The sequence below is a fragment of the Gadus morhua genome, chromosome 23 (genome assembly GCF_902167405.1).
Source record: "Gadus morhua chromosome 23, gadMor3.0, whole genome shotgun sequence".
NCBI classification, from domain to species: Eukaryota; Metazoa; Chordata; class Actinopteri; order Gadiformes; family Gadidae; genus Gadus; species Gadus morhua.
In genome coordinates, this window is record NC_044070.1 from 23156212 (window position 1) to 23180661 (window position 24450).

General features: G+C 42.7%; 1 protein-coding gene across 1 annotated transcript; it reads right to left on the reverse strand.

Annotated features, from left to right (window-relative positions):
• Positions 1-19902: 19902 nt before the first annotated feature.
• Positions 19903-23115, reverse strand: mc4r (melanocortin 4 receptor). Its single transcript, XM_030349602.1, has one exon. The coding sequence runs from the start codon at positions 22192-22194 to the stop codon at positions 21196-21198; it is 999 nt and encodes a 332-aa protein (XP_030205462.1). The 5' UTR covers positions 22195-23115; the 3' UTR covers positions 19903-21195.
• Positions 23116-24450: the final 1335 nt, after the last annotated feature.

Sequence of the window (24450 nt, forward strand, 5' to 3'; positions counted from 1 at the left end):
ATGTAAATTATATAAATCGGTCGGCAGAAAAGCGGTCAGAAGATATCCCAAACAAATAATTCATTGACAAAATACATCTTTAATAGTTGATTCTGGTTCCCGGGGTTTTCCGTTCCATCTGACTTAACGCCACAAATCAAACTTGAGCAATAAAAGATCTATGCAAACTAATATTTTGCCCAAGAATTGTAAAAGCTTTTGATACTGCGACCTTGTGTTTGGTTCTCAATGATGAGTCACTACAGCCTTTTTTAAACACTTCAGCACTGATACTTCAGTATCTACATTATTCCACACAGATTTTGCCTGCAGTGGCAATGACACACTGACGCACACACACACACACACACACACACACACACGCACACGCACACGCGCACACACACACACACACACACACACACACACACACAAACCTGCACTAAGCTAAAGGGATGCCATAGTACCGAGTGGCAAGGGAATATGCATATGTGAGCCCAGGGTTACCAGTGTTTCTTTTGCAGCGACGTGAAGTCATATTTAAAAACTGCAATTACCTTGAATGGTGGATTCATTCATTCCGGTGTTCACTCAAGGATCTACTTTGCCCCCCTTGCGGGGCAGTTTGATTCTGGAAGCGTTAATTATTTTTGTTTCAATTTAAAGCTCTGTGTGCACTCACCTTGTAAATGGAAGACACACGCGAGGAGTGGTTCAGCGTTTAAGAGGTTATAAAGCATAACGTGCCTTCTCCTCAGGCAGAGCGGGCCCAAATTGCTGCGTTGGCCAAAAATAATAATAAAACAATATTTTATATAGCGCCTTTCAGAATACTCAAGGTCGCTTAACAAGAGTGTGAGGCCATCAAGGGCTGGAATAATTCAAGGACCAGCTTTGCCACCATCCTCTGGTCCTTTCTTTGGCTGCCATTCGTTCAGCCAATGTTAATTCAGCAGAGTTGCTATTCCCCACCAAATGCCCTCAGACTTTTTTCCTTGCTCTCCAGTTCCTGCCACTCACTCCCATCTGCCCAGCATTCACTCCATTCCCCTCGTCCAACCGTCTTAGTCGGTCTCCCGCAATTCACTCCGTTCCCCATTAGCCTCTCCCAGGCTAAACCAGTTCCCTTGTTCCCTTGTCAGATCGATGTGGTCGTACGCTTTTGTCAGGGCTTGTAATTCCGGTGTTGGAGTTTTTGTTTACCATGCTTGTTTGTGGTTTGTTTACCTTTATTGAATCCTCCCTTACTTTTGTGTGTGTGTGTTTGGCGTCCTATCCCTTCTGTTCGTCTGGCCCTGACAGAATGACCCAACAAACAATTGAGCCAGCAGAGGGATAATTTGACAGTTAACCGTATGAGTTGATATATATTTTCCTGTGCCTCCGGTTGACAGAGGATGGAAACAATGAGCGAGTATAGAGATGAAACTCTTGTCAGTGGCACACGAGGAATTGTCCTCTTAGCCTTGGCTGGGCAGTGTGTTAGGTAAGGGATAATGTATAAACGCTTATGACACGGCTCCTTGCCAAGACGAAACAATATCTTCACACTGTGTTTTTTTTTACAGTTACCATTCGTAGTGTTGATCAGCAGAGAAAAAAGTCTGCCAAAGACGTTGACGTCGCTAAGCAACCGAGTACACTGGGGTTGATTATTATTAAGTCACCGGACAACTTGCGGAGTGATACGTAAGACGGCAAAGACTGTGTAATTAAATGCTAAGCATCAGTGAATTATCAAAAGGTCATTCATGTCGGAAGTTGTGAAGGCCCATGCAAGTGAACGGAGCATTAGACGGCATTGAAAAGAGCCGTTTAATAGCTGTGGGATAAGGACTTCCTCAACACCGCTGCAGGGTCCTTTCTCCTGGCTCAGGATGGGCCTCAGAACGCTCGAGTTCACGAAACCCCATTCGTAAAACTGGTTGAAACTGATTGTGTTCCACCATTGGAAGGACCCGGTAATTGCAATGGTGGTTTGCTGGTCTATTTACTGGTCCTTGTCCCGTACTCGGCCCTGTAACATTTATATTTATCTACCATTTTATCAGAGACAATTTTAGTTTGTGAAAGCTCCTCCTGTTTGAAGGCGCAAGTGTTTAACGATCGAATGTCCTTGAGGTCCATCATTTTAGAAGCAAAGGTAGAAAGAGAACTATATAACTAAAAAGATATTAAGGCCATTCCAACCCTCCAACATTCCTCCCTGGCTCCTTCCCCCTATCCTCCCCCTCTCGTCTCTCCATCTCATCTAAAAAATCTGAAAACCCAGCCTCCATAGACAATCAAATGTTATAGCTGATTGAATCTTTGTTCCATTTAACTAAACAAGGCGTTTAGTTGAAACAGATTTTGTTTCAATCCGCCAGACACACAGATTAAAACAGATTTAGTTAGACCGTTGCAGACATAGTGTATTTTACCCATTTGTACATATCGTATGTGTTACTCTAGCAATACCCTGTATCCTCTGTATTGCAAAATATTATTTAATAAAGTATAACATTTAGATTTAATGAGACGATAGGAACGTCATCTTGAGCATTTATTTGCAGAGGCAAAGACCAAAAGGTGTTATTCATGTAATAGTTGCGGTTACATTGCTAGAGAAGCTAGCCTTGATTAAAAGTTGAAAAGCTCTCCTCTGCCTCCAAGGTTGTTGACGCACGGGCTCTCGCAAAGAGAACAGTGAGCTCAGCTCACATCACCACACATTAACAACAATGTGGGCTTGGCTCGTCTGCGTCGCAAGAGAGTCGACGCGCATTAAAAAAAATCCCTGCAATTAGTTTGCATTTGCAGCTCATCTTGTTTCTATGAAAAGCTCTGTGTGCGCTCAGTCCCGCGGCGCGTGCAGGTCTACTCCCCCGGCACAGCAAACAACCAACGGGAACAGAACCGGGAGCAACAGGGCTTAGTTCGGCTGGTAACTTCTCATACAGCAATGCCAAACTCAGATGCCAGGAACCGGGATGTAAGACCTACCCCCCCCCCCCCTCTGCCCCCCTCCATCCCGATTGAGTGTGTGTGATTGTATGTGTACGTCAACTAAATGAGGACAAAACAGAGATAATTGTATTTGGTTCTAAAACGGAAAGGCTTAAAGTAACCCAGGTCAGAGAATTGACTTTAAAATCATGTTGCTAATCTATAAATCCCTACATGGTTTAGGCCCAAAATATTTAACTGATATGCTTCCACTACATCAGCCTTCTAGACCACTAAGATCCTCTGAGACCAATCTGTTAATTATCCCCAGAGTAAACACAAAACATGGGAAAGCAGGATTTAGTTACTATGCAACAAATAGCTGGAATAAACTCCCAGAGCATTTAATAAGACTTGCCCCAACTCTGAGCACCTTTAAAACAAGACTGAAGACTTTTATGTTTGCTATAGCTTTCTGCTAAATCTTAAATACGTTGCACTTTCTAAAATGCCTTTTTCTATTTTACCCATTGTCTTTGCATACGTTTTTCTTTTCACTTATCTAGTATTAATTTTATTGTATGACAATGTTTATATGTGAAGCACTTTGAGTCTGCCTTGTGTATGAAAAGTGCTATATAAATAAAGTTGCCTTGCCTTGCCTACGTAACGTGAGTGAAAGCTATAGCAAACAGGTTTAGAAAAATCATTTTCTGAGTTTCTGACTTTTATGATATTAAATGAAAACGCCCTATCTGTATACATACGTACGGTAACAGGGTGTGTGTTTTAAAAATGGTGTTTTCCACAGTTACATTTACACATGCAGGGATATGAATCTGTATTATGGCTTGAGGTAAAAGCTCTTTGTGGACCGAAGACCGATAACATATTCCAACTGTTCGGTCATTATTTAAAGAAACCTACACTACTACCCTAACACCATATACTACTGATTAGACGTTTTCGACCAAAGGAAAAATGCCCAAATTGGGTTGCATTTGCAGAAATTAAAGTGCATATCCATAACAAAGCAGACATTTCAGAGGCAGAAATATTTTTTTCCCCCTTTTTCCCTTGATGAAGTAGCTTTCCGTCACTACTTCAAACTGTTCAACAGATCCCCATTACATATTTTAAAGCCAGTGCTGCACAACATTTGACCGACTCAAGGCTGGAGGGCTGTGTTGTTTGCCTCAGGCACAGCAGAGGCAGATGTGTGACGAGCATGTTATAAAATCAAAAACACCATAATAACTAAATGGGCGCCTGCTCAGATAAACCTTTTAGGTAGGAGCACGAGTTGACTTATTTATTTTTTATTTAATCCCCTTAGCTGTATGTCAGCATTTTAGTTCAACTCATGGAATTGGTCCACAGATGGCTGCAGCTACAGAATGGTGGTGTAGGTCATAATCAGGGTACAGTAGTTATATGCATTAAGCCATTCACCTTGCCAATTTTATCCCAAATGACTTGAAAGAGGCCAATTTACCTTCACTGCCGGGAACCCCTACCCTGTTTATTGTCTTCTTCTTCAGGTAAAGAAAGAAAGAAAGAAAGAAAGAAAGAAAGAAAGAAAGAAAGAAAGAAAGAAAGAAAGAAAGAAAGAAAGAAAGAAAGAAAGAAACCTGCAAACCAAAGCTGAGGATTCAGCCACGGCTCTTTGAGGGCATGTGGTAAACAGCACAGCTCAGAGTACTTAGTAGATCATCAACAAAGCATCCATGAAAAGGACCAGGCAGATTTTCGATTATAAGCCCTGCTAATGGATGGGAAGAGTGGCAGACGTTGTGAAGAGATGTTGTAGAATGAACCCCCCTACGGCTTCTCTCTTAACACAAAGCTAAGCGTGGAACAAGCTGGATACGGAGTGGGTGAAAAACTCCTTAAATGTGTGTGTGTGTGTGTGTGTGTGTCTGTGTTTGTGTGTATGTGTTTCACTCTGTTCGAGCCAAAAAAAGCAAAATAAAGAGTATGTTGGCGTTTTTGCACTTGTAAATAGTTAATCCCGTTTGTAGCCTACACTCAGACGTGAACTTATTCTTGCATGCGGTCGTCTTCATTCATTAGAAAATTAAAACAAAATATTCTAAAGAGGTCCAGACTCCGTGTGCAGCCCTGCCTTCTCCAGTGATCAAAGAAAAACCACGCAGTGACCAACAAGGGATTCTTTCGATAAAAAATTCAACTTCACTATCGCACGAATGCGAACCGCTTGCCGTCATGTTAATTGTTTAATGGGAAAGAAGGGTCCCTCACCTTTTTGTGCTTCATCACCTGATTGATAATTTGTGTACCGACCCTCTTTTCTACAAGTAAAGACCATTAAGATAAGATAACACTTTATTGATCCCCGGAGGGGAAATCCCTTTGTTACAGCAGAGCACGATGGAAGACTATGGAAATAATACAATACAAATACAAAGTAGTGCTTAGGAAAACAAAAATAGCTCAAATATATACCACTGCTAAAGTAGTTGACTATTGTTGTTTTCCAAACTTTTGCCTCGGAGTCGTGCATTTCAGTCCTCCAGCCCCTGTGGTTCCACCAGTCGATACTGTACAAACTGGCCTAGAAGAGTCTCACTACAAGGGAACGACTACGACAGAGGGACATGGCAAACATAACAAACCCACAAGGTAACCAAGAAAGACATCTGGTGGACAGGTGGAGAATGGAAACGGAAAAACAAAAATAAAAGAAGAGACTATGACAACGTGTGGCCGGTGTGTGCACAGCTAATGATGACTGATCTCCAACTCAGACTCAAGATGATTAAGATAGCAGCATTAGATCTTCATTGATGTCTCTGTTAAACAAAAGTTATTCTGGAGGTCCTCTCTCGCTATATTTTTGTGTTTCAGAAAGTATTGTAGTCCGATGGTTCCAAACATTTTGCTTTAGGTGTTGATTAAATTGTCATCAGGAACTTTTGTATAAATACACAAGCAGTGTCTTGAGCAAAGGCCAAGGCAAAACTATAATCACTGAACGATATTCATATATTCATTCATTCATTATCTGTTATTCTTTTCTATGAATGCAACTTTGTACCACAGGTTGAAAAACAAGGCTAAAGACTATCTATATTCCTGATACTAAGTTGCCTTCCACGGCACGCTGTTCTTTAAAGTTCAGTTCCATGTCCGCCCATGTCCCGTTGTGTTTATGTGCTGCTGAACTTTGACCTTTGCGTTCCCTGTGTTCCCCGCACCGCGATCAATGTGTGCTCAGTTTCTTTTTCCCCCCCGATGCTCTGCGTGGGCTGGGCTCCGATCTGAGTAGCGGCGGTCTTGCTACGGGTGTGAATGATAACCGATGTTTGCGTTTCCCCCATCGGCTGCAACCCTGCGTCGTGAATCCATTCTCCGTATTACTCAAGGTTTAGCTGGGGTTGAAAGAATCCCTTTCCTTGCAGCAGCGCTGCTTCTGAGATGGGGTTTCTCAGGCGGCAGGGCCTGTTTATGAATGCTTCAGACAGAGCCCTCACAACCCAGAGAGGTATCAATGCACTCCGAGGGCAGCGGGCATACTGCTTCAGGGTCTCTCTTTGCTTCCCACTGGGTTCAGATGGACACTGCTCTCTGCATAGTAATGGCTCAATACTGTGGCACGAACTTTTAAGGCACAAACATATCTAAATATATATATAATAAGCATATAAATGCTTGCCCAAACCGATATTCTTTAGCATTTGAATCAAATGGTTGGATTTGTTATTCAACGCATGTCTACCTATATTTACAGTATCTATATCAACAGTTTAACTATCTATGGCTAAAATATCTATCCATTTTTATTTTTATTTGAACAGTCTCCATCTGATTGGTAGATCAAATTATCATGGATTTCCCACGTTCTAATCAAAATCCTATTTCATCCCACCTCTGCTATACTTATAGGGTTAGATCATAGCATTTCATTGTTTTGAAAGGTGTCATAGATGGCTCTCTTCCGGAGCTCAGACTTTTGCATATTCCTATGCAAAGTGGTAGCTGGTGGCTACTGGGTGAGTACATGTGGTACGGCCACACATCAGTGAGCTCTCCTCTCCACTGGAATAACAAACAAAAAGGCTGAGAGAGAGAGAGAGAGAGAGAGAGAGAGAGAGAGAGAGAGAGAGAGAGAGAGAGAGAGAGAGAGAGAGAGAGAGAGAGAGAGAGAGAGAGAGAGAAGGGAGGAGAGGTAGAAGAGAAGAAAGGTGAGGAGAGGAGATAAGAAGTAGAGGGGAGGAGAGAAGGAGGAGTGGAGAGGAAGAATAGAGAAGGAGAGGAGAAAAACTGAACTGAAGTCTCCAGTGATGCTGAAGGCTTTAGAGACATATGGCCCAGGCTCCACACTAATAATGGAGAGAGAGAGAGATTAAATTAATATATGGGTAATATGTTCTCTGTCAGCCTGTGTGTATGGGGATGTGGGAGGCAGATATTGGAGGAGAGAGGGTCTTCAGCACCATGAAAACAAATGAAAAGGACGAAAGGACGCAAGCAAAATAATTGCCACATAATGGTGGACGTGCCTCAAACGAAATGGGAAGACATTACATGAGAAAGTAAGATGTTTCCTGAATGGAGTCCACTCATGCCAGGGGGGCTGCTTAACCAACCCTTCACCCCCCCCCCCCCGACCCTGTATTATAACAGTTTGTTGGCGATCGAATCTCAAAAGACTTTATTCCCTTCCTGTTCAATCACTCAACACAATGACGGACCATCTCCTCGCCTTGGCAATGTGTCCAAGGTCTTAACACAAAGAGAAACTGCTCAGAGTTTAACTTAACGGGTACATTACTCAACGCTGAACTCTTCAGAAGCAAGCGTAACTAAAAAAAGAATCTGTATATATAAATATATATATATGTATATACACAGATTATCTTTTTAGTTACGTAACTAAAAAAATAATCTATATGTATATATATATATTACGGAACCCGTAAAGGGACATGAAAAAAAAAAAAGTAAACGTTTCTCGTGAGCACGAGAAAGTATGTCGTGCGCACGAGAAAGTATCTTGTGCACACGAGAAAGTATCTTGTGCGCACGAGAAAGTATCTTGTGAGCACGAGAAAGTATCTTGTGAGCACGAGAAAGTATCGTACGCATATCACTGGCAGTGTGTGTGTGTGTGTGTGTGTGTGTGTGTGTGTGTGTGTGTGTGTACTTTAAATGTGAATAAGTGCACATGTAAATTATTTTAATAAAGTAGGCCTATTGATTGTTCAGCATGATGCAGTCTAGTGAGTCATTTTTTAATCGCTTGACAGCACTAATATATATATATAAAGATATATCTACAGAACAAGAATATTACGGTTTGCTTGAAGGTCCCATCATGATTTAAATAAACGGTGTTGGCTTAGTGGTGTTAGCTTCAACGGTTTTATTCTTTCTGTAAGACTAGTGTTCCAACATTCTCATTGTTCTTAACTAGACAGTCCTCTCAAACTGTTTTCTTATTGATTGATTTCTCAGTGGGCGGTGTGGCTGGGCTGATGATCTCAGACAGAAGATGTCATGGATTCCCACTACAGAGCACACCCAGATTCCACTAAACAGATTCCTGACATTAAGAATTAACTTTAATTTTCCATTCAGTCATACATTTCTACATGAATCTGTGAATGCATTTGATTCGAATTGATTCTTAAAAGGAGCCGCCAGATATGGTTTTATTTGGTGCTATGAGCCAGATAAAGCCTTGCCCCGACACTTCAAACCTAACTTTTAATCATAGAATCTTTTCTTCATACCATTAAATGCCATAACACTGAAACAAAACTAAACTAAACTAAAACTCGTTAGTCTTTGTTCAGCCATCTAAATCAACCCTTAAAAACAATCATAGTCTGTGACACCACCCAAAGCCATTTTCTTTTACAATTTTTTATCAGAAAGACAGCCACCAGTGATTAATTATAAAATGTACTCAAGAGGAACGGACCGGAAACAATACGGCGGACATATATCCACAGTAACTTGCCAATGATGTTTGATACCCTTGGGTATTAAAGATAGTATGATAAAAACGATAAAACGATATAAACCGAACTACGTAGCCACACGCTAGCTCTATTCAAGTAAGAGGTTTAATATTTTATGAGTTTTTATGACGCTACGGCACCCCAAAGGTCCACTGTGCATTTATTTCTGTTCTCGTCATGTTTTAACGAGGGATGATAGTCAAATTGCAGGAAACATTCTTCTAATCTCAGGGCCATTCACCCGAAAGTCAAAGCGAGTGAAACTTGCCCCGACACTTTCAACTACAATTGGTGGTCTACTACGTAGAAATTAGGCTATTATAATCAGTCCTGCTAATAAGTCCACTTTAAAAGTAGTTAGGAGCTTCCAGAGTCTCTGTATACAGATACAAAATAAATAGTCACACTCAGACTCGCTAGAAAGAGACATTTCGGTCATTTGTTAGCGGTGGTTGTTGTGTTTTTTAAGACTTTATAACACAGTTGATCCAAAGCCTGCCCACCCTTCTGCTGGGATGATGATCCCAAACAAATCCAAATTCCAACAATTGTCACAGCTGTTACCAGATTTCTTTTTCAGGTTTTTTTATACATACAGTATAAAATTGAGATTTTTTTTTTCAGTAAGTTTCAGCAATAAGAAAAAAACCAAACACACAGTAAATTACAAACAAACCCAATAATATATCAAGGTTTAAAAAGAATAAATATAAGTCAACGCCTTGCAAAGTTTTGTAAGTGTGTAACAGTCTGTAGAGATGCTACAATATGTAGTGTCTACACATGTGGGATTGGAGGCGTATAGCGCTAAACCATTTGTGTGTTAAAACCAAGATGCACTTATGCATTCATCAAGCGGCATTGACTACGAATATCATAATTTGTCATGAGTTCAGAAACCTGGCTGTGGCTGTGGGCCAGCAATAATCTAGGCTGCCAATTTTATCTGGAACTACGAGAGCAGACCACATTCAGTTCGACCACAAACCGTGAGTCATGATTAGAAAGAGCTATCCTTGGACTGGCAAATTTAATGTGTTCATCAGTAACATGAACCAGAGATTATTTGCTCCATTATCAGACAGCTTGTAGGTAGCTCGGTGATATAGTTATCATTGAGTCATTGCTTCAATGTCGTTAGACTTATAAAAATCTCTCAAAATCATTTGAATAACTTAATATAATAAGCCCTTGTGGCTCGCTCGTTTATGCAACTGAAGCCAATTGCATTGCAATATCTTGCATTAGTGATCTTGTGCTTGAGCAAAGTGTTTACCTGCCTTAGCCAGAGATAAAAGAGACCTCCCGGAGCTTCAGCATGATATTCAGCTACAACCTTGTTTCAACCAGGCGGGTGCTTATGGCTTTATGTATTATTTTTATGCTTGAAGTAGGTCAAACAACCGAAGCACTTACTGTATCATTATACATGGGGCAGAGAGCTCCCCTATGCTTCACATGTCACAGTTAGCGGGTGGCAGGCAGGCAGGTAGGTAGGACCCAATAGCAGATAGCAGACAGTTCAGGTAAAGGGTAATTTATCAACACAAAAAACACAGAGAAAACAGGTGAAGCGGGTAACACCGGGAAGAACACAGGTAACACACAGGACACAACTCACCACAAACCACTATGATCCGACAAGTAACAAAGGAAAGACGAGGGCTTAAATACCAAATACACACAGGGCACGCAACGAGTAACAGCTGAGACACATCAGCGGAGGGAGCGGTAATCACACAGGAGGAAAACTTGACTGGACATGGGGAGAAACAAGATAGAGATACCAAATTGAAACAGAAAACACACCAAAACAAGACAAGGAAGCAGACAGACCATGACATCACATCCTTACAATGGCCATCTTTTCAAATAATTCCACCTTTAGTGTGACGAATATCACTGAAGGAGTCTAAAGGAGCTTAATGGTCTTGGATGTCAGCCTTTGTTAGAGCTGACCTGAAATTGTCTGTGTTTTACACTATTTCTATTTGTAAATAGCACTAGTAGATGTTCAACAAGGTGAGGCGTAGAAAAAGGTGTATGATCCGTCATTTCTGCCAAATACATGATGCTCCTACACCCTAATGAAGTGTGTGCATCAGCTGAAATAATAGTAATAATGTTGGTGTGTACACAAGTGTGTGTAGATATTTAGAATAATGAACTCCTTGTCATTGTGAGCTAACTGTATTGTGATAGACTTGTCCACCACCACATTTAGCAACAAGTGGAGCTAGTTAGCTAGTCCATAGAAAAGCCCAACCTCCTTCCCGGGGCCATTCCATTTCCATTTAGGGCAGGGGTCTTCAATGTTTTCCAGGCCAAGGACCCCAGAACTGATGGAGAGATGGAGTGGGGACCCCCTGCTTATATATTGTATACAATTTTGTTTTATTTTAAACTGGTCCTATAGTGCCATGTATAAATGTACCTTGTTATTTTGCATTCAATACTAAGATATTCAAATAATACACAGGTTCATACATTCATGTTTTCATTTTAAACATGTGCAAGGTACAGTGGGTAGGGTGGCCATGCCACTGCCATTCATAAAAATAGCAAAACATAATAAACTGATACCTGCCAAGATCAACAATTTCCTGTCAATTGTATGTAATCATGCATAAAAGCTATTCAAATGGACATTTTTAAAACATAAATGTGGAAACAAAAATTAGTGATATTTGTTAGTGTCTTTCTTGGCACTCTGCATGTAGTCCGGTAAGTTATCAACCCCAGCGTGTCCGGTTGCTAAGCGACGTCAACTTCTATGGCGGACTATTTCTCTGCTGATGACCGGCGTTCTGCACATTATCCAACAGCACTCTCTCTCTCCCAACAGTCTTGGCTGTGGACTCTCATCCAAATCCGTATTGTTTGCGGAGGAGGGGGGAGATATAAAGACCGGACGAGAAACTGATGTCACTGTGCTGTCCTTCTTAATTGAAGGAGCAGGCAGAGAAAAGCTCTTTCCTGCTAGGCTTTCATTAAAATCCAATACATAAAAATGTCGCAGCCAGTCCAGATGTGTCAGGTGTGCGCGAGAGACATACGAACGTATCTCTCTTAAGGTTTAAGTGCTTTTATCGAAATCCACTTAAACCTTTCCATACACACATCCACGGCGGAGTCAATGATGCAAGGTGACATCCACGTCATTGGGAGAAGTTAGGGTGTGGTGTGAGACACTTCGACACTCGAAACTCACTTAAATTTAGATAGGAGGGGCCAGCGTTTGATCTAGCAACCTTCCGTTTACAGGTAAACCCACTCCAGCTCCTGAGATAAGCCATCCCCTATTCTCTTGCCACGGTCCGTAAGCGAAAAGTTTACGGGGACATAATATGTCACAGTGATCCAAAAGGTTGTCAAGCACGATGCGGCCAGCTTCATTCCCTGCACTTACTAGCCCGATAGTCATAATCGTCCTAGTAAGCCCATCATTTTAATTACGCCAGGCTTGTTATGCTCATACCACCATTAGGCACATACACTAAACAACAAGGCAAAACCAAATATGTTCCACGTCGACGTAAAATATATATATTTTAGGCTTTTCTAAGACTTTTCTAAAATATGATTCTGGGTTTTCACTTCTATGTTGTTCTACAGTGTGGTGGGGATGGTTTGGAAAAAAACTAAAAATGTCGCCTTCTGGAACCTCACCTTGTATAGTCATATGGTAGCTCATCATGAACATGCATTATTGTTGTAAACTCGAAGGCCAGATAAAATACAGCTGATAATTTTGCTTCAGAATTGGACACATTTGTTTATGAATTATTAGCCCTGTTTCTAATAGAATATGTTTACATTTTGTTGTCTTGCAAGCCCTTGTAACCAGGACAGAAAATCGTCTGTTTGTGCGTGTGTGTGTGTGCCTAACCACTGTGAGTACTTCGCAAAACCACTACACATTAGGGTGAGATAAATTATAACGCTGAGAATCTTATCACATCAATACAAATGCGGAATAACCTTTAAACATTTTCCTTTCAAGAAGAGTGTCTCAAGTTATTCAAGAACTACATGCAATTTAGGATGCTATGCCTCAAGTGCCATCCTCCACTCCATCGGAGGGACTGCTGTGTGATTATCTCCCCCACTTGGCCTGCAGCCGTGCAGCTACGACCAAACCTGAGACTCGGTTTTAACAACACGGCCTCTCATGTGATATTGCTCACATACAACAGTAACACCCACTATCATTAAGGTAACGGTAATACAACTAATCAAAACAGATTATGATTCGTGATTTTTTTAATCATTTATTTGGCTTCCCAAACACAAATTGTTCTGCAACTAGACTGGGACTGGACTGTTACCAGGCAACCCCTACAGATTACTGCAGCCCAGCTGCTTGGTTTCATGTAGGTTCATCTGTTTGTTTCTGTTTATTGTGCAAACAGTGATAAAAGAGTGTGTTGTCCCTCACGGTTGTGCCATGCGTGATTCCAATGTGTTTAACAATGGTAGCCAAGATTTGGTGAACAAGCTGCAAAATCAAAAGGCTTTCCAAATGAGAAAAACAGGAAAACACATCAGCCACAACACAACTGCTAACCGAAAAAACGAAACTTTAAAAGCAACAGCACACCTGCAAAGGGCATAACAAAACTTTAAAAGCCACAACAAGACTACAAAGGGCATAACAAAACTTTAAAAGCCACAACAAGACTGCAAAGGGCATAACACAACTGTAACAGCTACAACACGACTACAAACAACATTTAAATGGGCCAATATATTTTTTTCCACTGTTGTCATAACCCGGCATAGGGTATAGCAAATATGGCATAGGACAAAAGATGGCAATAAACTAATGAATTTATTATATTAACTTAAGACAACTGAAGTTATATTGTGAAAACTAAGCAGAAACAAAACAAAGAGAATGTGCTGCTGCTGCTGCTGGCGAATGCCAGAGAGAGACCAGAGCCGAGCTGAGTCTGGGTTTTTTATACTTTTAGGAGCGCCTGAACCAGGTGCTCCAAATCCACTCTGATGATGGTACCTTCAAGGACATAGGAGAAACAATAACTGGTCAACCACATCAACACTAGACAGGGACCGTCACACTGTTACTAATTTATCATTAACAACTGCAACTGTGGTAGACATAACCAGTCCATACACTGTAAAAACGAAAACTTAAAATTGTTGGTCTCATTATGATTTCTCAGTAAAATGAATATAAAACATTAAGTATTCATGTCAACTGTGCATTGCAATTTAGCCCAACCAACAATGCTGTAAACTACGCTGAAGCTTCTATATGTATATTTATTGGCGTTAACATGGCTCGTCCTGACCGGTCGTCCGAACTCAAGGCACTGCGGACCGGTACTCAAAGGTCATCCGGCGGGGCCCTTGATACAAGCCTTACACCGTGACCTTCCGAGGCTCGTATCAGGGTGGCCCCTCAGCCACATGACGTCTCAAAGGTGACTCACTCTTCTTCTGCGCTTCAGGGGATGTTAGCGGAAGGCTGTTGGCTGGGGACACCACGGCGGCAGAGCAGAACCTTTCCGACTGTTTTTTCTGTGAAAGCCGGCAAAGTTAATTTTGTATCGGGCGGCGTGTGACGCCGGAGGTAGAGCGGGTCGGCTGGCAACCAGAAGGTTGCACGGCTGTTCCCTTTGATGGTTCACACCACCGTCGGTGTGTGAATGCTTGTATGATTGGGTGAAGGACATGTGAGGCAGTATTGTAAAGTGGTTCGAGTGGGCACTGGTTAGAAAAGAGATGTATAAATGTAGTACATTTTCTTTTGTTTTGAATTGTGTCATTCCCCGCAAAATTAAAAATATTATCATTCCGGTTTTATTAGTATTATGATCTGTTCAGTACCATCTTGTCAAGTATTTCGTTGGAGATTTTTTGGAATTAATGAGGTTTTTGGAACCCCACCTTTAGGTCTCAGCCTTAAGAAGGTAAAGCTTATTTTATGCCCTTTCATTTATATTTTGGGCATTTAACAGACGCTTTTATCCAAAGCGTACAAAAATAAATTTGTCAGAAGAACAGAAACAATACATTGCTGTCGGTACAGTAATGATGTTTGTAGAACAAGTGCCAAGCACTATCAATCGCTAGGTTAACCCATTCCCTACTTACAACAAAGAAAGCTAGGAAGAGATGCGTCACAATGCTAAGCACACATTTTTAAGTGCGAGGACGTAGTTAGGTGGCTTCCAGTTATGAAGTAGAACACACATTTTCTAGCCCTGCTCAACTGCATTTTTACAAAAACACATTGTCACTACAAACTGCGAGTCATCTGCTGTTAATAAAATCGATATTTCAGATGTATTTAATATATACTGTACATCAGCGCTTTTCTGAACAACATAAATGTTCTTGCAGATACCATGCAACATGCAGTTGGCTGGTGGCCCTTTCCAGGCTCAAGACGGAGCAAAAGACCTGGGGCCTCATGTACTAAGACTTGCGTGGATTTCATACTGAAACTTGGCGTACGCCAAAACCCAGAAACTGTCTTACGCACAAATAAATTCAGATGTATCAAAGTGTGCGAACGCATGGATCCAAGCACGTTTCTTTCGTACATCTCGATCAACGTGGAATTGAGCGCACATGCCGAGGTGCCAAACTCCTCCCTGTCCACGCCCTCATTTAAATATGCAATTTCATTTAAATAGGCCTCTGGACCTGAGATTCACCTCTTAATCCGATCACCTGGCACCATGAACAGAGGCAAAAAACGAAACTTCACGGAGTCTGAGCTCGAGATTTTGCTCCACGAGGTAGAAATGCGCAAGCATATGCTATTGGAACCCTGTCAACAGGGATAAATGCAAAACAAAAGAGAAGTGAGTGGGAGTGTGTTTGCGAGGCCATCAATGCAGTGGGGTCTCAGCAGCGCACACACTCTGAAATTAAAAAAAAGTGGTCAGACCTCAAGGTGGAGGTGAAGCGGAGGGTTTCTGCCCACAGCCGAAGCGTGACCGCAACAGGTGGGGGGACGGGAGTGGGGGAACTCTCCCCCTTCGATTTGAGAGTGGCCGCTTTGATCGGTGACACAGCTCTCACCGGAGTGGTGGGAGCCCATGAAGGGGACGCCGATCATCCCCAAGGTAAATATGCTGAAGTCATAAATGCTGTAATTATACGTGGTCATACAATTGGCTGCTTGCAATACACATAAGTCGCGCGTAAAGATGCCAGGATATTAAAGACTTTGACTCGTGTTTATTAACTTAAATTTTTTATTTTTGAATAGACAAGCAAGGAGAGGGCACGGATTCGGATTTGACCATTTGCGATGTCCTCTAACAACGCTAACGCAGCCATTTTTAAAACAATTTTCTTCATCCATTGCGCATGCTTTTATAGCCACCCATATAATTGCAAGGCGTGTTAATTGTTCATTAGTGTGTCTCTGATGTGCAAATCACTCTGAGTCATTGTTTTCACCTTTTTTCCCAGTTTCCCAGCGTCACCTCTAAGTGTCGCCAAAGGAACAATAGCTGTAGAAACGTGCGTACGACAGCTCTGGAGCTGGCGTGGGGACCGCACATTTTTACGGTCATTTCACGTTTTGTACATCTGAACGTGAGCGTGGAAAAGGACGTACGCCACGTTTTTGTGCGTACGCAACCTTAGTACATGAGGCCCCTGATGTCACGGTTAGCGGGTGGCAGGCAGGACCCAATCGCAGACGGTTCAGGTAACGGATAATTATTAACGCAAAAGGCAGGGAACACCGAGAACACAGGTGACGCGGGTAAACCAGGGAACACCGGGAAAACCGGGAACACAACTCACCACAAACTACAATGATCCGACAAGGAACAAAGGAAAGACAAGGGCTTAAATACCAAACACACACAGGGCACGCAACGAGTAACAGCTGAAACACATTAGGGGAGCGGTAATCACACAGGAGGGATCTTGACCGGACATGGGGAGAAACAAGACAGAGATACCAAAGTAAAACAGGAAACACACCAAAACAAGACAACGAAACAGACAGACCATGACACCTGAAGTTTCATTGAACAGCTCTCACAAAAGCCTGCTTAGCAACCGGAGAGACAGACAGGACTAAGTTCCATTCACCATTATCATTTATTATTTATTATTGATAATTGACCATACTTTTGAGTTGTAAGCAATACATAATTGGTATTAATAAAAAAAGAATTGCCTTTGTTATCTTTGTCCACCAGATTTGAAAGCTATGTCAGGTAAGGCCATGTACAAACAACATATTTCTTAACAATACATTATTTTCTTACCTGAATATGTAATTTTTGTTTTCTTATTTTTTTGGATTTAATTTCCATTTTTTCTGGCAAGCGTTTCCATAGCTTGGCTTATTATTGACAGGGGACTGGATTCCATCCCGGTCTAATCGTTAAACAGACAGCATTTATACCGTAGCGGTAGGGTTAGTGGTAATCTCTGTGGCACACCTTAGGCTCAATTTCACCCCTAACTGCACACATGAACACAGCCCACGCCAGCAGTGAGTCAACCGCGCAAGACCACACGAGGACCAGTAAAGGCCAATGTCTCTTTCTCAGGGCACTTCAACACTTTAACCACATTAACTTTAAAATTACAGTGTTTAAAGTGTTTTTCAAACCTCGGTCCAACCACGCTTAAGCGTGGTTTACAATTCACATCGTGCTCTTCTGGCTGCAAATGGCGGCTCATGTTCCAATTTTACGTTCATCGATTTGTCGAAGAATTATATCGTTTGCCACGTAGCAAAATTGCCCAGGTCATATTTGAAGGTTCATCTTGTATTTCGTTTAAACAATGTTGACTTCAGATAGTGATATGGAATGTAAAAAGCACTCTGATTGTCTTATCATACAGCCAATGAGGCAAAGTAAACCAGCAGCGTTAGGAAAGTAGAGTTAGGTTTTCATCTCATCTCATCTCATCCTCAAAAACGCTTATCCGGGGGTCGAGTCGCGCGGCAGCAGCTCCAGCGGGGGGCCCCAGACCTCCCTTTGCCGGGGCCACATTGGCCAGCTCCTCGGGGGGATCCCGAGGCGTTCCCAGGCCATTGCTGAGGTATTATATCTCCCCCTGGTGCTGGGTCTCCCCCCGAGGCGTCCTCCCCACTGGTCGGGCCCTGAACACCGCCCTAGGGAGGTGCCCAGTGGGCATCCTTACCAGATGAACCACCTCCACTGACTCCTTTCTAAGCAAGGGAGCAGCGGCACGACTCCGAGTTCCTCCCGGATGACCGAGCTTCTCCCCCCGTCCCTAAGGGGGACGCCAGCCACCCTCCTGAGAAAACCCATCCCGGCCGCATGTACCCGCAATCTGGTCCTTTCGGTCATCACCTATCCTTCTAACCATAGTGTGGGTGGGATAGATTTGATTAGGACAATTTGGCCCAGATATGACTTTGGCAATCATGCTGTGAGGCTTACGATATTGCCTGACCACACACAGCAACAAGATAATTTGTCGCTGTGTGGAAGAATAGGAAAGAATTTCCTAGGTAAAGGCCATGTCAACTTGTAGCGTGGACACGGACCCCGGGGAGGCGAGGAGCACGGCAGCAGCTGGGGTTTAACTTTGACCCAGAAGGTCTCGCTCTACCTGCTGAGCTACTGACGCCAAAGAGCATCCAGAGACATGCTCTGAATCCATCACAGTCACACAAACATTACGATACACGTACATCCATGTCACTAATGGCTACGTCCCGATTCTCCCAGCTAGGGCTGATAGTTATTTTATTTTAAAATGGCTTGCAATGACTGAGGTTTGCCATTTTTATATTACTCGTATGTTAAAATAGGGGCCCTCTTGCTACACAGAAACCATTAGTCGATGTTTGGCCTTTAAAGAAACACAGGATTACCAAATCCATTTGGAATTAGGTTCCCCTTTAAAAGGACCAAAAGAGAGACCCTTGTAAAATGTAATTCATGATTGTTAATGAAACGGGGGCCTTTTATATTTTTGTCTTTTTAAAGAATGTCATCGGATGTTCAGCACCTGAAGTACTTCTCCCATTGTTGTGCCAAAAAATGACCACTCAGCTATTTATATATATATGCAAATATATTTGATTAGCATATCCAGATAATAATTTTACGAAAGCATGTCGTAATCAGCCAAAATGTGTTTCTGTGGTGTACCTGTTTGAATCTTATATTTTGACTCCTTAATCCTTTTTCATTTCCTTCTTTCCCTTTTATTAATTTTGTAGTATTCCACTCGGAAATATTTGCAATTCAAAACGGACTGCAAAGCGCACAGCTCAGTCAGCCCCGAATAACATTTTAAGTGTGTTAATTATTTGTATCAGGGAGTACCTGACTAGGTATCAAATGCCGCTATTATGTACAGTGTCCAGGGCAACACGGCAGCAGTCAACATGGACTCATTCCAACCAGGCTGCTCTCCGCATCACAAGTCCTTGATAAACTGCAAAGAAGAAGAACAATGGAGTATGAGTCGTCCACAAGGGAACAACTTCAATGTTATCTGTCAACTAAACCTTTAATGATGACGTTTATATCCCTGCTAGAAGTTATCAGCATGGAGCTAGTGGGGGTAAATGTTGATGCTGAATTGATATGTGATTCACAGTTTGATGTTTAATACTGAATGGGAGAGAGTCAAAGAGAGAGAGTGAGTACAATGGCTCACCCTGACATTATTATGAATAAACCTTTCAATCAATTCTCTGGTCTATGATGCCTGGTTCGGCTTCAAAGCGATGAAATAATGAGTTGGTTTGCGGAGTCAAACTGATTGTTATTCAATAAAGAATGATTCAAACTTTAATCCATATTTAAGTACGCATTAGATAATCCTTGATAGCGGATCCAAACTGAGGTGTATGAAGCCCATGGGAGGCATCAGATAGCTGTCTCATCGCTGTGTAGCAGAAAAACAGCACATAAGTAAAGGGGGGGTTGTTGTATCTTTGCATCTCTTATATCCTGTTTTTTTCAGGTTAAATGTCAACAGAGTAATCTTTGCTCAAAGGTTGAAGTCGATGGGGAGAGACTGGTAAATAAATACAGCTCCTGAGGGGGAGCACAACATGGGTTGCTTCATTTCAGTGGTGTGTATTTGTTCTTCTTTTAAAAGGTTAATATTAAAGATAAATACTGGCACAGATTTAATCTGACATATCAAAGGCTTAGACGGGTCTATGAAGAGCATTTCAATTTTAAAACCCACACTTTTAAGGACAGTAGACAGCATTACTTTCTTTATTAATGCAATAATTGAAGCTGCTCATGAAAGACTACCACAGATGAATAGAAATATCCACTTTCTTCTTTTTTATGTGCAACATATTTAAGGCAAACATAGTACATCACACGATAAGGCAGTAATACATTCATAATATAAATACATTCAGTCTTTCTTTTTTGTCTATTTTACCCAACAGTCGACAAAATATATATTTTTTTAGTCACGTGTGCAAATTGCCTTTGTGTTGCGACATTTCAAAGCGAGCTACTCAGTCACAGAAGGCATTTCATAGTGGCCTTGTATGGGTCAGCGCAAACATCAGTAGCCTAAGCAGACTCGTCGGTCTTTGATCTCCTGAAAAGATCTTGAGGTCATTTTTAACCTCTAACCTTTAACACATAATACCTTTTTTGTTTTTGTGCACATAAAAACTTGTAAGCCTTACTGCGATCATTTCAGATTTGATTATCAAAACAATACAAATAATTATATCCTTTTTACTTTCTCTTTCTTTCTTCTCTCGTTTCCTAAACTTTCATTGCTGAACAAACCGCTGTCCTTCATCACATGTGCCTCATCTGATATATACATATTTCAACGTATCTTATAAAGATGAATGACATTCCTGATTTGCTTGTGAAGATAAAAAAAAATAAAGATTCTGACAGATTTCAAGCAACACACATATATTAATCTTACAAACACCCTGTCACACGTTTTTTGTCAAGGTTAAATTGCACTTTTTTGAATGGTACTACACGTACAGAATACAAAAGCAAAAGAAAAAATCAGCTTTAAGGAGAAGCATGGCAAGGCAGGTTCCTATCTACAACATGTCGTACACCTACCTCTCCCACTGCCTGACTCTTTTCTAAACCCAAGGCAGCTGACAGACTTGCTGTCATGAATCAAACAAAGCCCGGTTCAGTTTCCCCCCCAGGCGATCAGAACAAAAGCACCACTAACCCAGAACCACTTCACTCCTCAAACCGATTTCAAACCAATCCCAAAGTTTCATTTCTGTAGCAGCAGATTCAATCCCCCCAGCACCCTCTTCGACCACTTCTCCTGTGGCGCACACAATCTCCCTCTTGTCTCACAAGCACAGGTGGGACAGGCCGTAGCAGCAGCAGCAGATCTCCTTGAAGGTCTTCCTCATCTCCTGGCTGCGGAAGGCGTAGATGATGGGGTCTATGACGGAGTTGCACATGATGAGGATGAGGTACATGGGGAACTGGGACATGAAGCAGGTGCAGTAGGGGTTCCTTGGGCAGGAGATCATGAGGACGAGGTGCAGGAAGAAGGGCGCCCAGCACACCACAAACACCCCGAGCAGGATGGTGAGCGTGATGGCGCCCTTCATGTTGGCGCGCTGGTGAATGGGCGCGTTGCCGGGCAACGCCGCGATGCGCTTCATGTGCAGCCTCGCCAGCAGGAACATGTGCACGTAGAGCGAGGCCATCAGCACCAGCATGGTGAGGAACATGGTGATGAGGCAGATGAGTACCGTGGTGCTCTCCGAGTAGACGATGAAGAGGACGCCCGAGCCCGTGCAGCACGCCCAGATGCCGGCAATCACCAGCATGGCCCGCCGCACGGTCACGATGTTGTGGTAGCGCAGGGCGTAGAAGATGGTGATGTAGCGGTCCACGGCGATGGCCAGCAGGCTGCAGATGGAGGCCAGCAGCGAGCTGCAGATCAGCGAGTCAAACACGTTGTCCATGCTCTTGATGAGCGTGACGGGGATGGGCAGGCTGCCGCTGTTGATCAGCGAGATGACGATGGTCTCCGAGGCGTTGGACACGCTCACCAGCATGTCGGCCACGGCCAGGCTGCAGATGAAGAAGTACATGGGCGAGTGGAGGTTCTTGTTCTTCGCGATGGCGGCGATCACCAGGATGTTCTCCAACAGGCTGATGATGCCCAGCGTGAGGAAGACCTCGGGGGAGATCAGGAGCTGCTTGTAGCACCCCGACGCGGAGGGGTCCTCCTTGGCGTCCGGGGGTACGTCCGGTTGGGTCGTCGGCGCCGCGGCCCCCCGGCTGGCGTTGGAGTGGTAAGCCTGGATGAGCCCATAGAGCTGAGTGGCGTTCATAGTGTGGAGCGGGCGGTCTTTGACGTTGGCCGCTGTTAATCCATCCCTCTTCAGTCCTCGCCGCTGCTTCCCCTGCCGTGGGAACGCGTGGTGCGAGGCATCAGCGGCAGAGGCAGAAACGAGGGAGGGAGGGAGGGAGGGAGGGAGGGAGGGAGGGAGGGAGGGAGGGAGGGGGAAAAGCGGTCCGTCGCCTTCTTTGATCCACAGCTGATCAGTTCGGTCGGAAAAAGCCACGCATTGTCTCCCAAGGTCTTCTGATCTCCGTCTGTCAAGTGATGTGCCGCCGCACCCAGACCCCCCACCCTATCGACAGCCCCCCGCCCGCCTCGCAGCCCCCCACTCAGGTGTGGGAAGGGAATGAGCTTTGAAGGAGTTGACTGTTGGAACACGCACGAGGGAGGACGAGCCACGAGATAGGAAAGAAAACGATATAGCAGCAGGTTGAATCTAAAGGGAGAGACAGCGTGAGGGAGAGACAGCGTGAGGGAGAGACAGCGTGAGGGAGAGACAGCGGGAGGGAGAGAGACAGCGTGAGGGAGAGACAGCGGGAGAGAGAGAAAGACACAGCAGAGAACAGTTTGTAGGCAGGTCTGGTAGTCAAGGTTTCTACGGCTTGCCTTCGCCTCTCTTCACTATTATACCATTAAACACACACACATACACACACACACACAAACACGCACACAAACTCGCGTACACACATACATACACACACGCACAAGCCGAGGACGTTCCCTCTGCCGTACCGTCCAATCAGATCACAGATGTAGTGGAAGGAGGGGGGATATTACCGAACGGGTGATTCAAGAATCAATGGCAAAGCCACACTACAGAATGTTACAATAAAAACCTGATATAGTGATAAACAATAATCTTATGAGATTATGCAGATGCACTTTTTTTTCTTTACTCATATTTTCTCATAGAATTACAGCTGCATAACATGAAAAGTGTTATTATACCTTAAGTTATAACTATTGTATTTATAAAATGTTATGATAATTAGCATTTTGGGCATTTTTTTACCGATACGTTTCATATGAATGGGAACATATAAGACAAGTTTTTTTCACAACAAATGGTTACTTTTCGCCTACAGCAGGGGTCGGCAACCTTAAACACTCAAAGAGCCATTTGGACCCGTTTCCAACCGAAAAGAAAACCTCGGAAATTAAGATAACATGCATAGATCGTTTTTTACCTTTATGCTATGCCCAAGGGTTTCACATACCAAATGAAACCCTTACCTTGAATAACAATAAAAAAAATCCTTGAATGAATACCTTAAGTATATATTTTTTATCGTTTGGATAATGTTTGTACACAAGTAACTCCATTTAACTACAATAACATAATAAAATAACAAAAAACAGTCGTTATATATATATATATATATATATATATTAGATGGCAAACAAGTCTGATTGACTTGAAAGACACGAAAGTTAAGCACCAAACCTTCCAAGGCTGTTATGTGTCGTATGGATGCAAATCACCTGATTTCTGGCCCCAGCCGTGCTCGGAAAAACCCTAATAAGTCTAATGCAGCGCTGAGCTCAATGCAATGATTGCGGAGGAAGGTGAGGTAAATGGTAAATGTGAGGCTTTTTACCATTAGAGCAATATCTTTTAATAAGCTTCCCATGGTGAGGTCGTCGGTTCAGCCTCTGTGTGCATCATAGCTAATAACTCTGTGTCCCCGGGCAGAGTGGCTAACTTAAGGAAAATAACTTTCCACCCTGCCCCCTGTACGTCACTCTTCGGCCTTGGTCTTTTATTATTTTATGATAATGAATAATGATGAATCAAATAATCACATTTATCAAAGTGAATAAATTGTTCGATTAAGGATTATGGTGAAAACCAGGGGCAATTTTTTTGCATGAATCAAACATTTGATTTTTTAACAGGATGTTACCACTCTGTCCTCCCTACGATGAATGTTTTGCCCAGCGTGACCAAGCAGGCCAATGAGTTAACTTGTATTCAAAGATGGCCATCTGCACTGTTCGGCATCTGCACGAGCCACCAACATACTCCCACTGAACGGTTATGAAAAAGGTTTATTCTTACGTTTAGTTATGAAAGCTTTCATGAGTAGCTGCCCAGTTGGCTATGATTGTTTTTGTTAAAAATCGACGTAACTCGTGTTACCAATTATATATATTAATTGAAAGGTATTTCATCCTTAGCTATACTGCATAAACAAGTTAAGTAATCTTTTATACTATATATTTTTTCCAATATATGAATGCA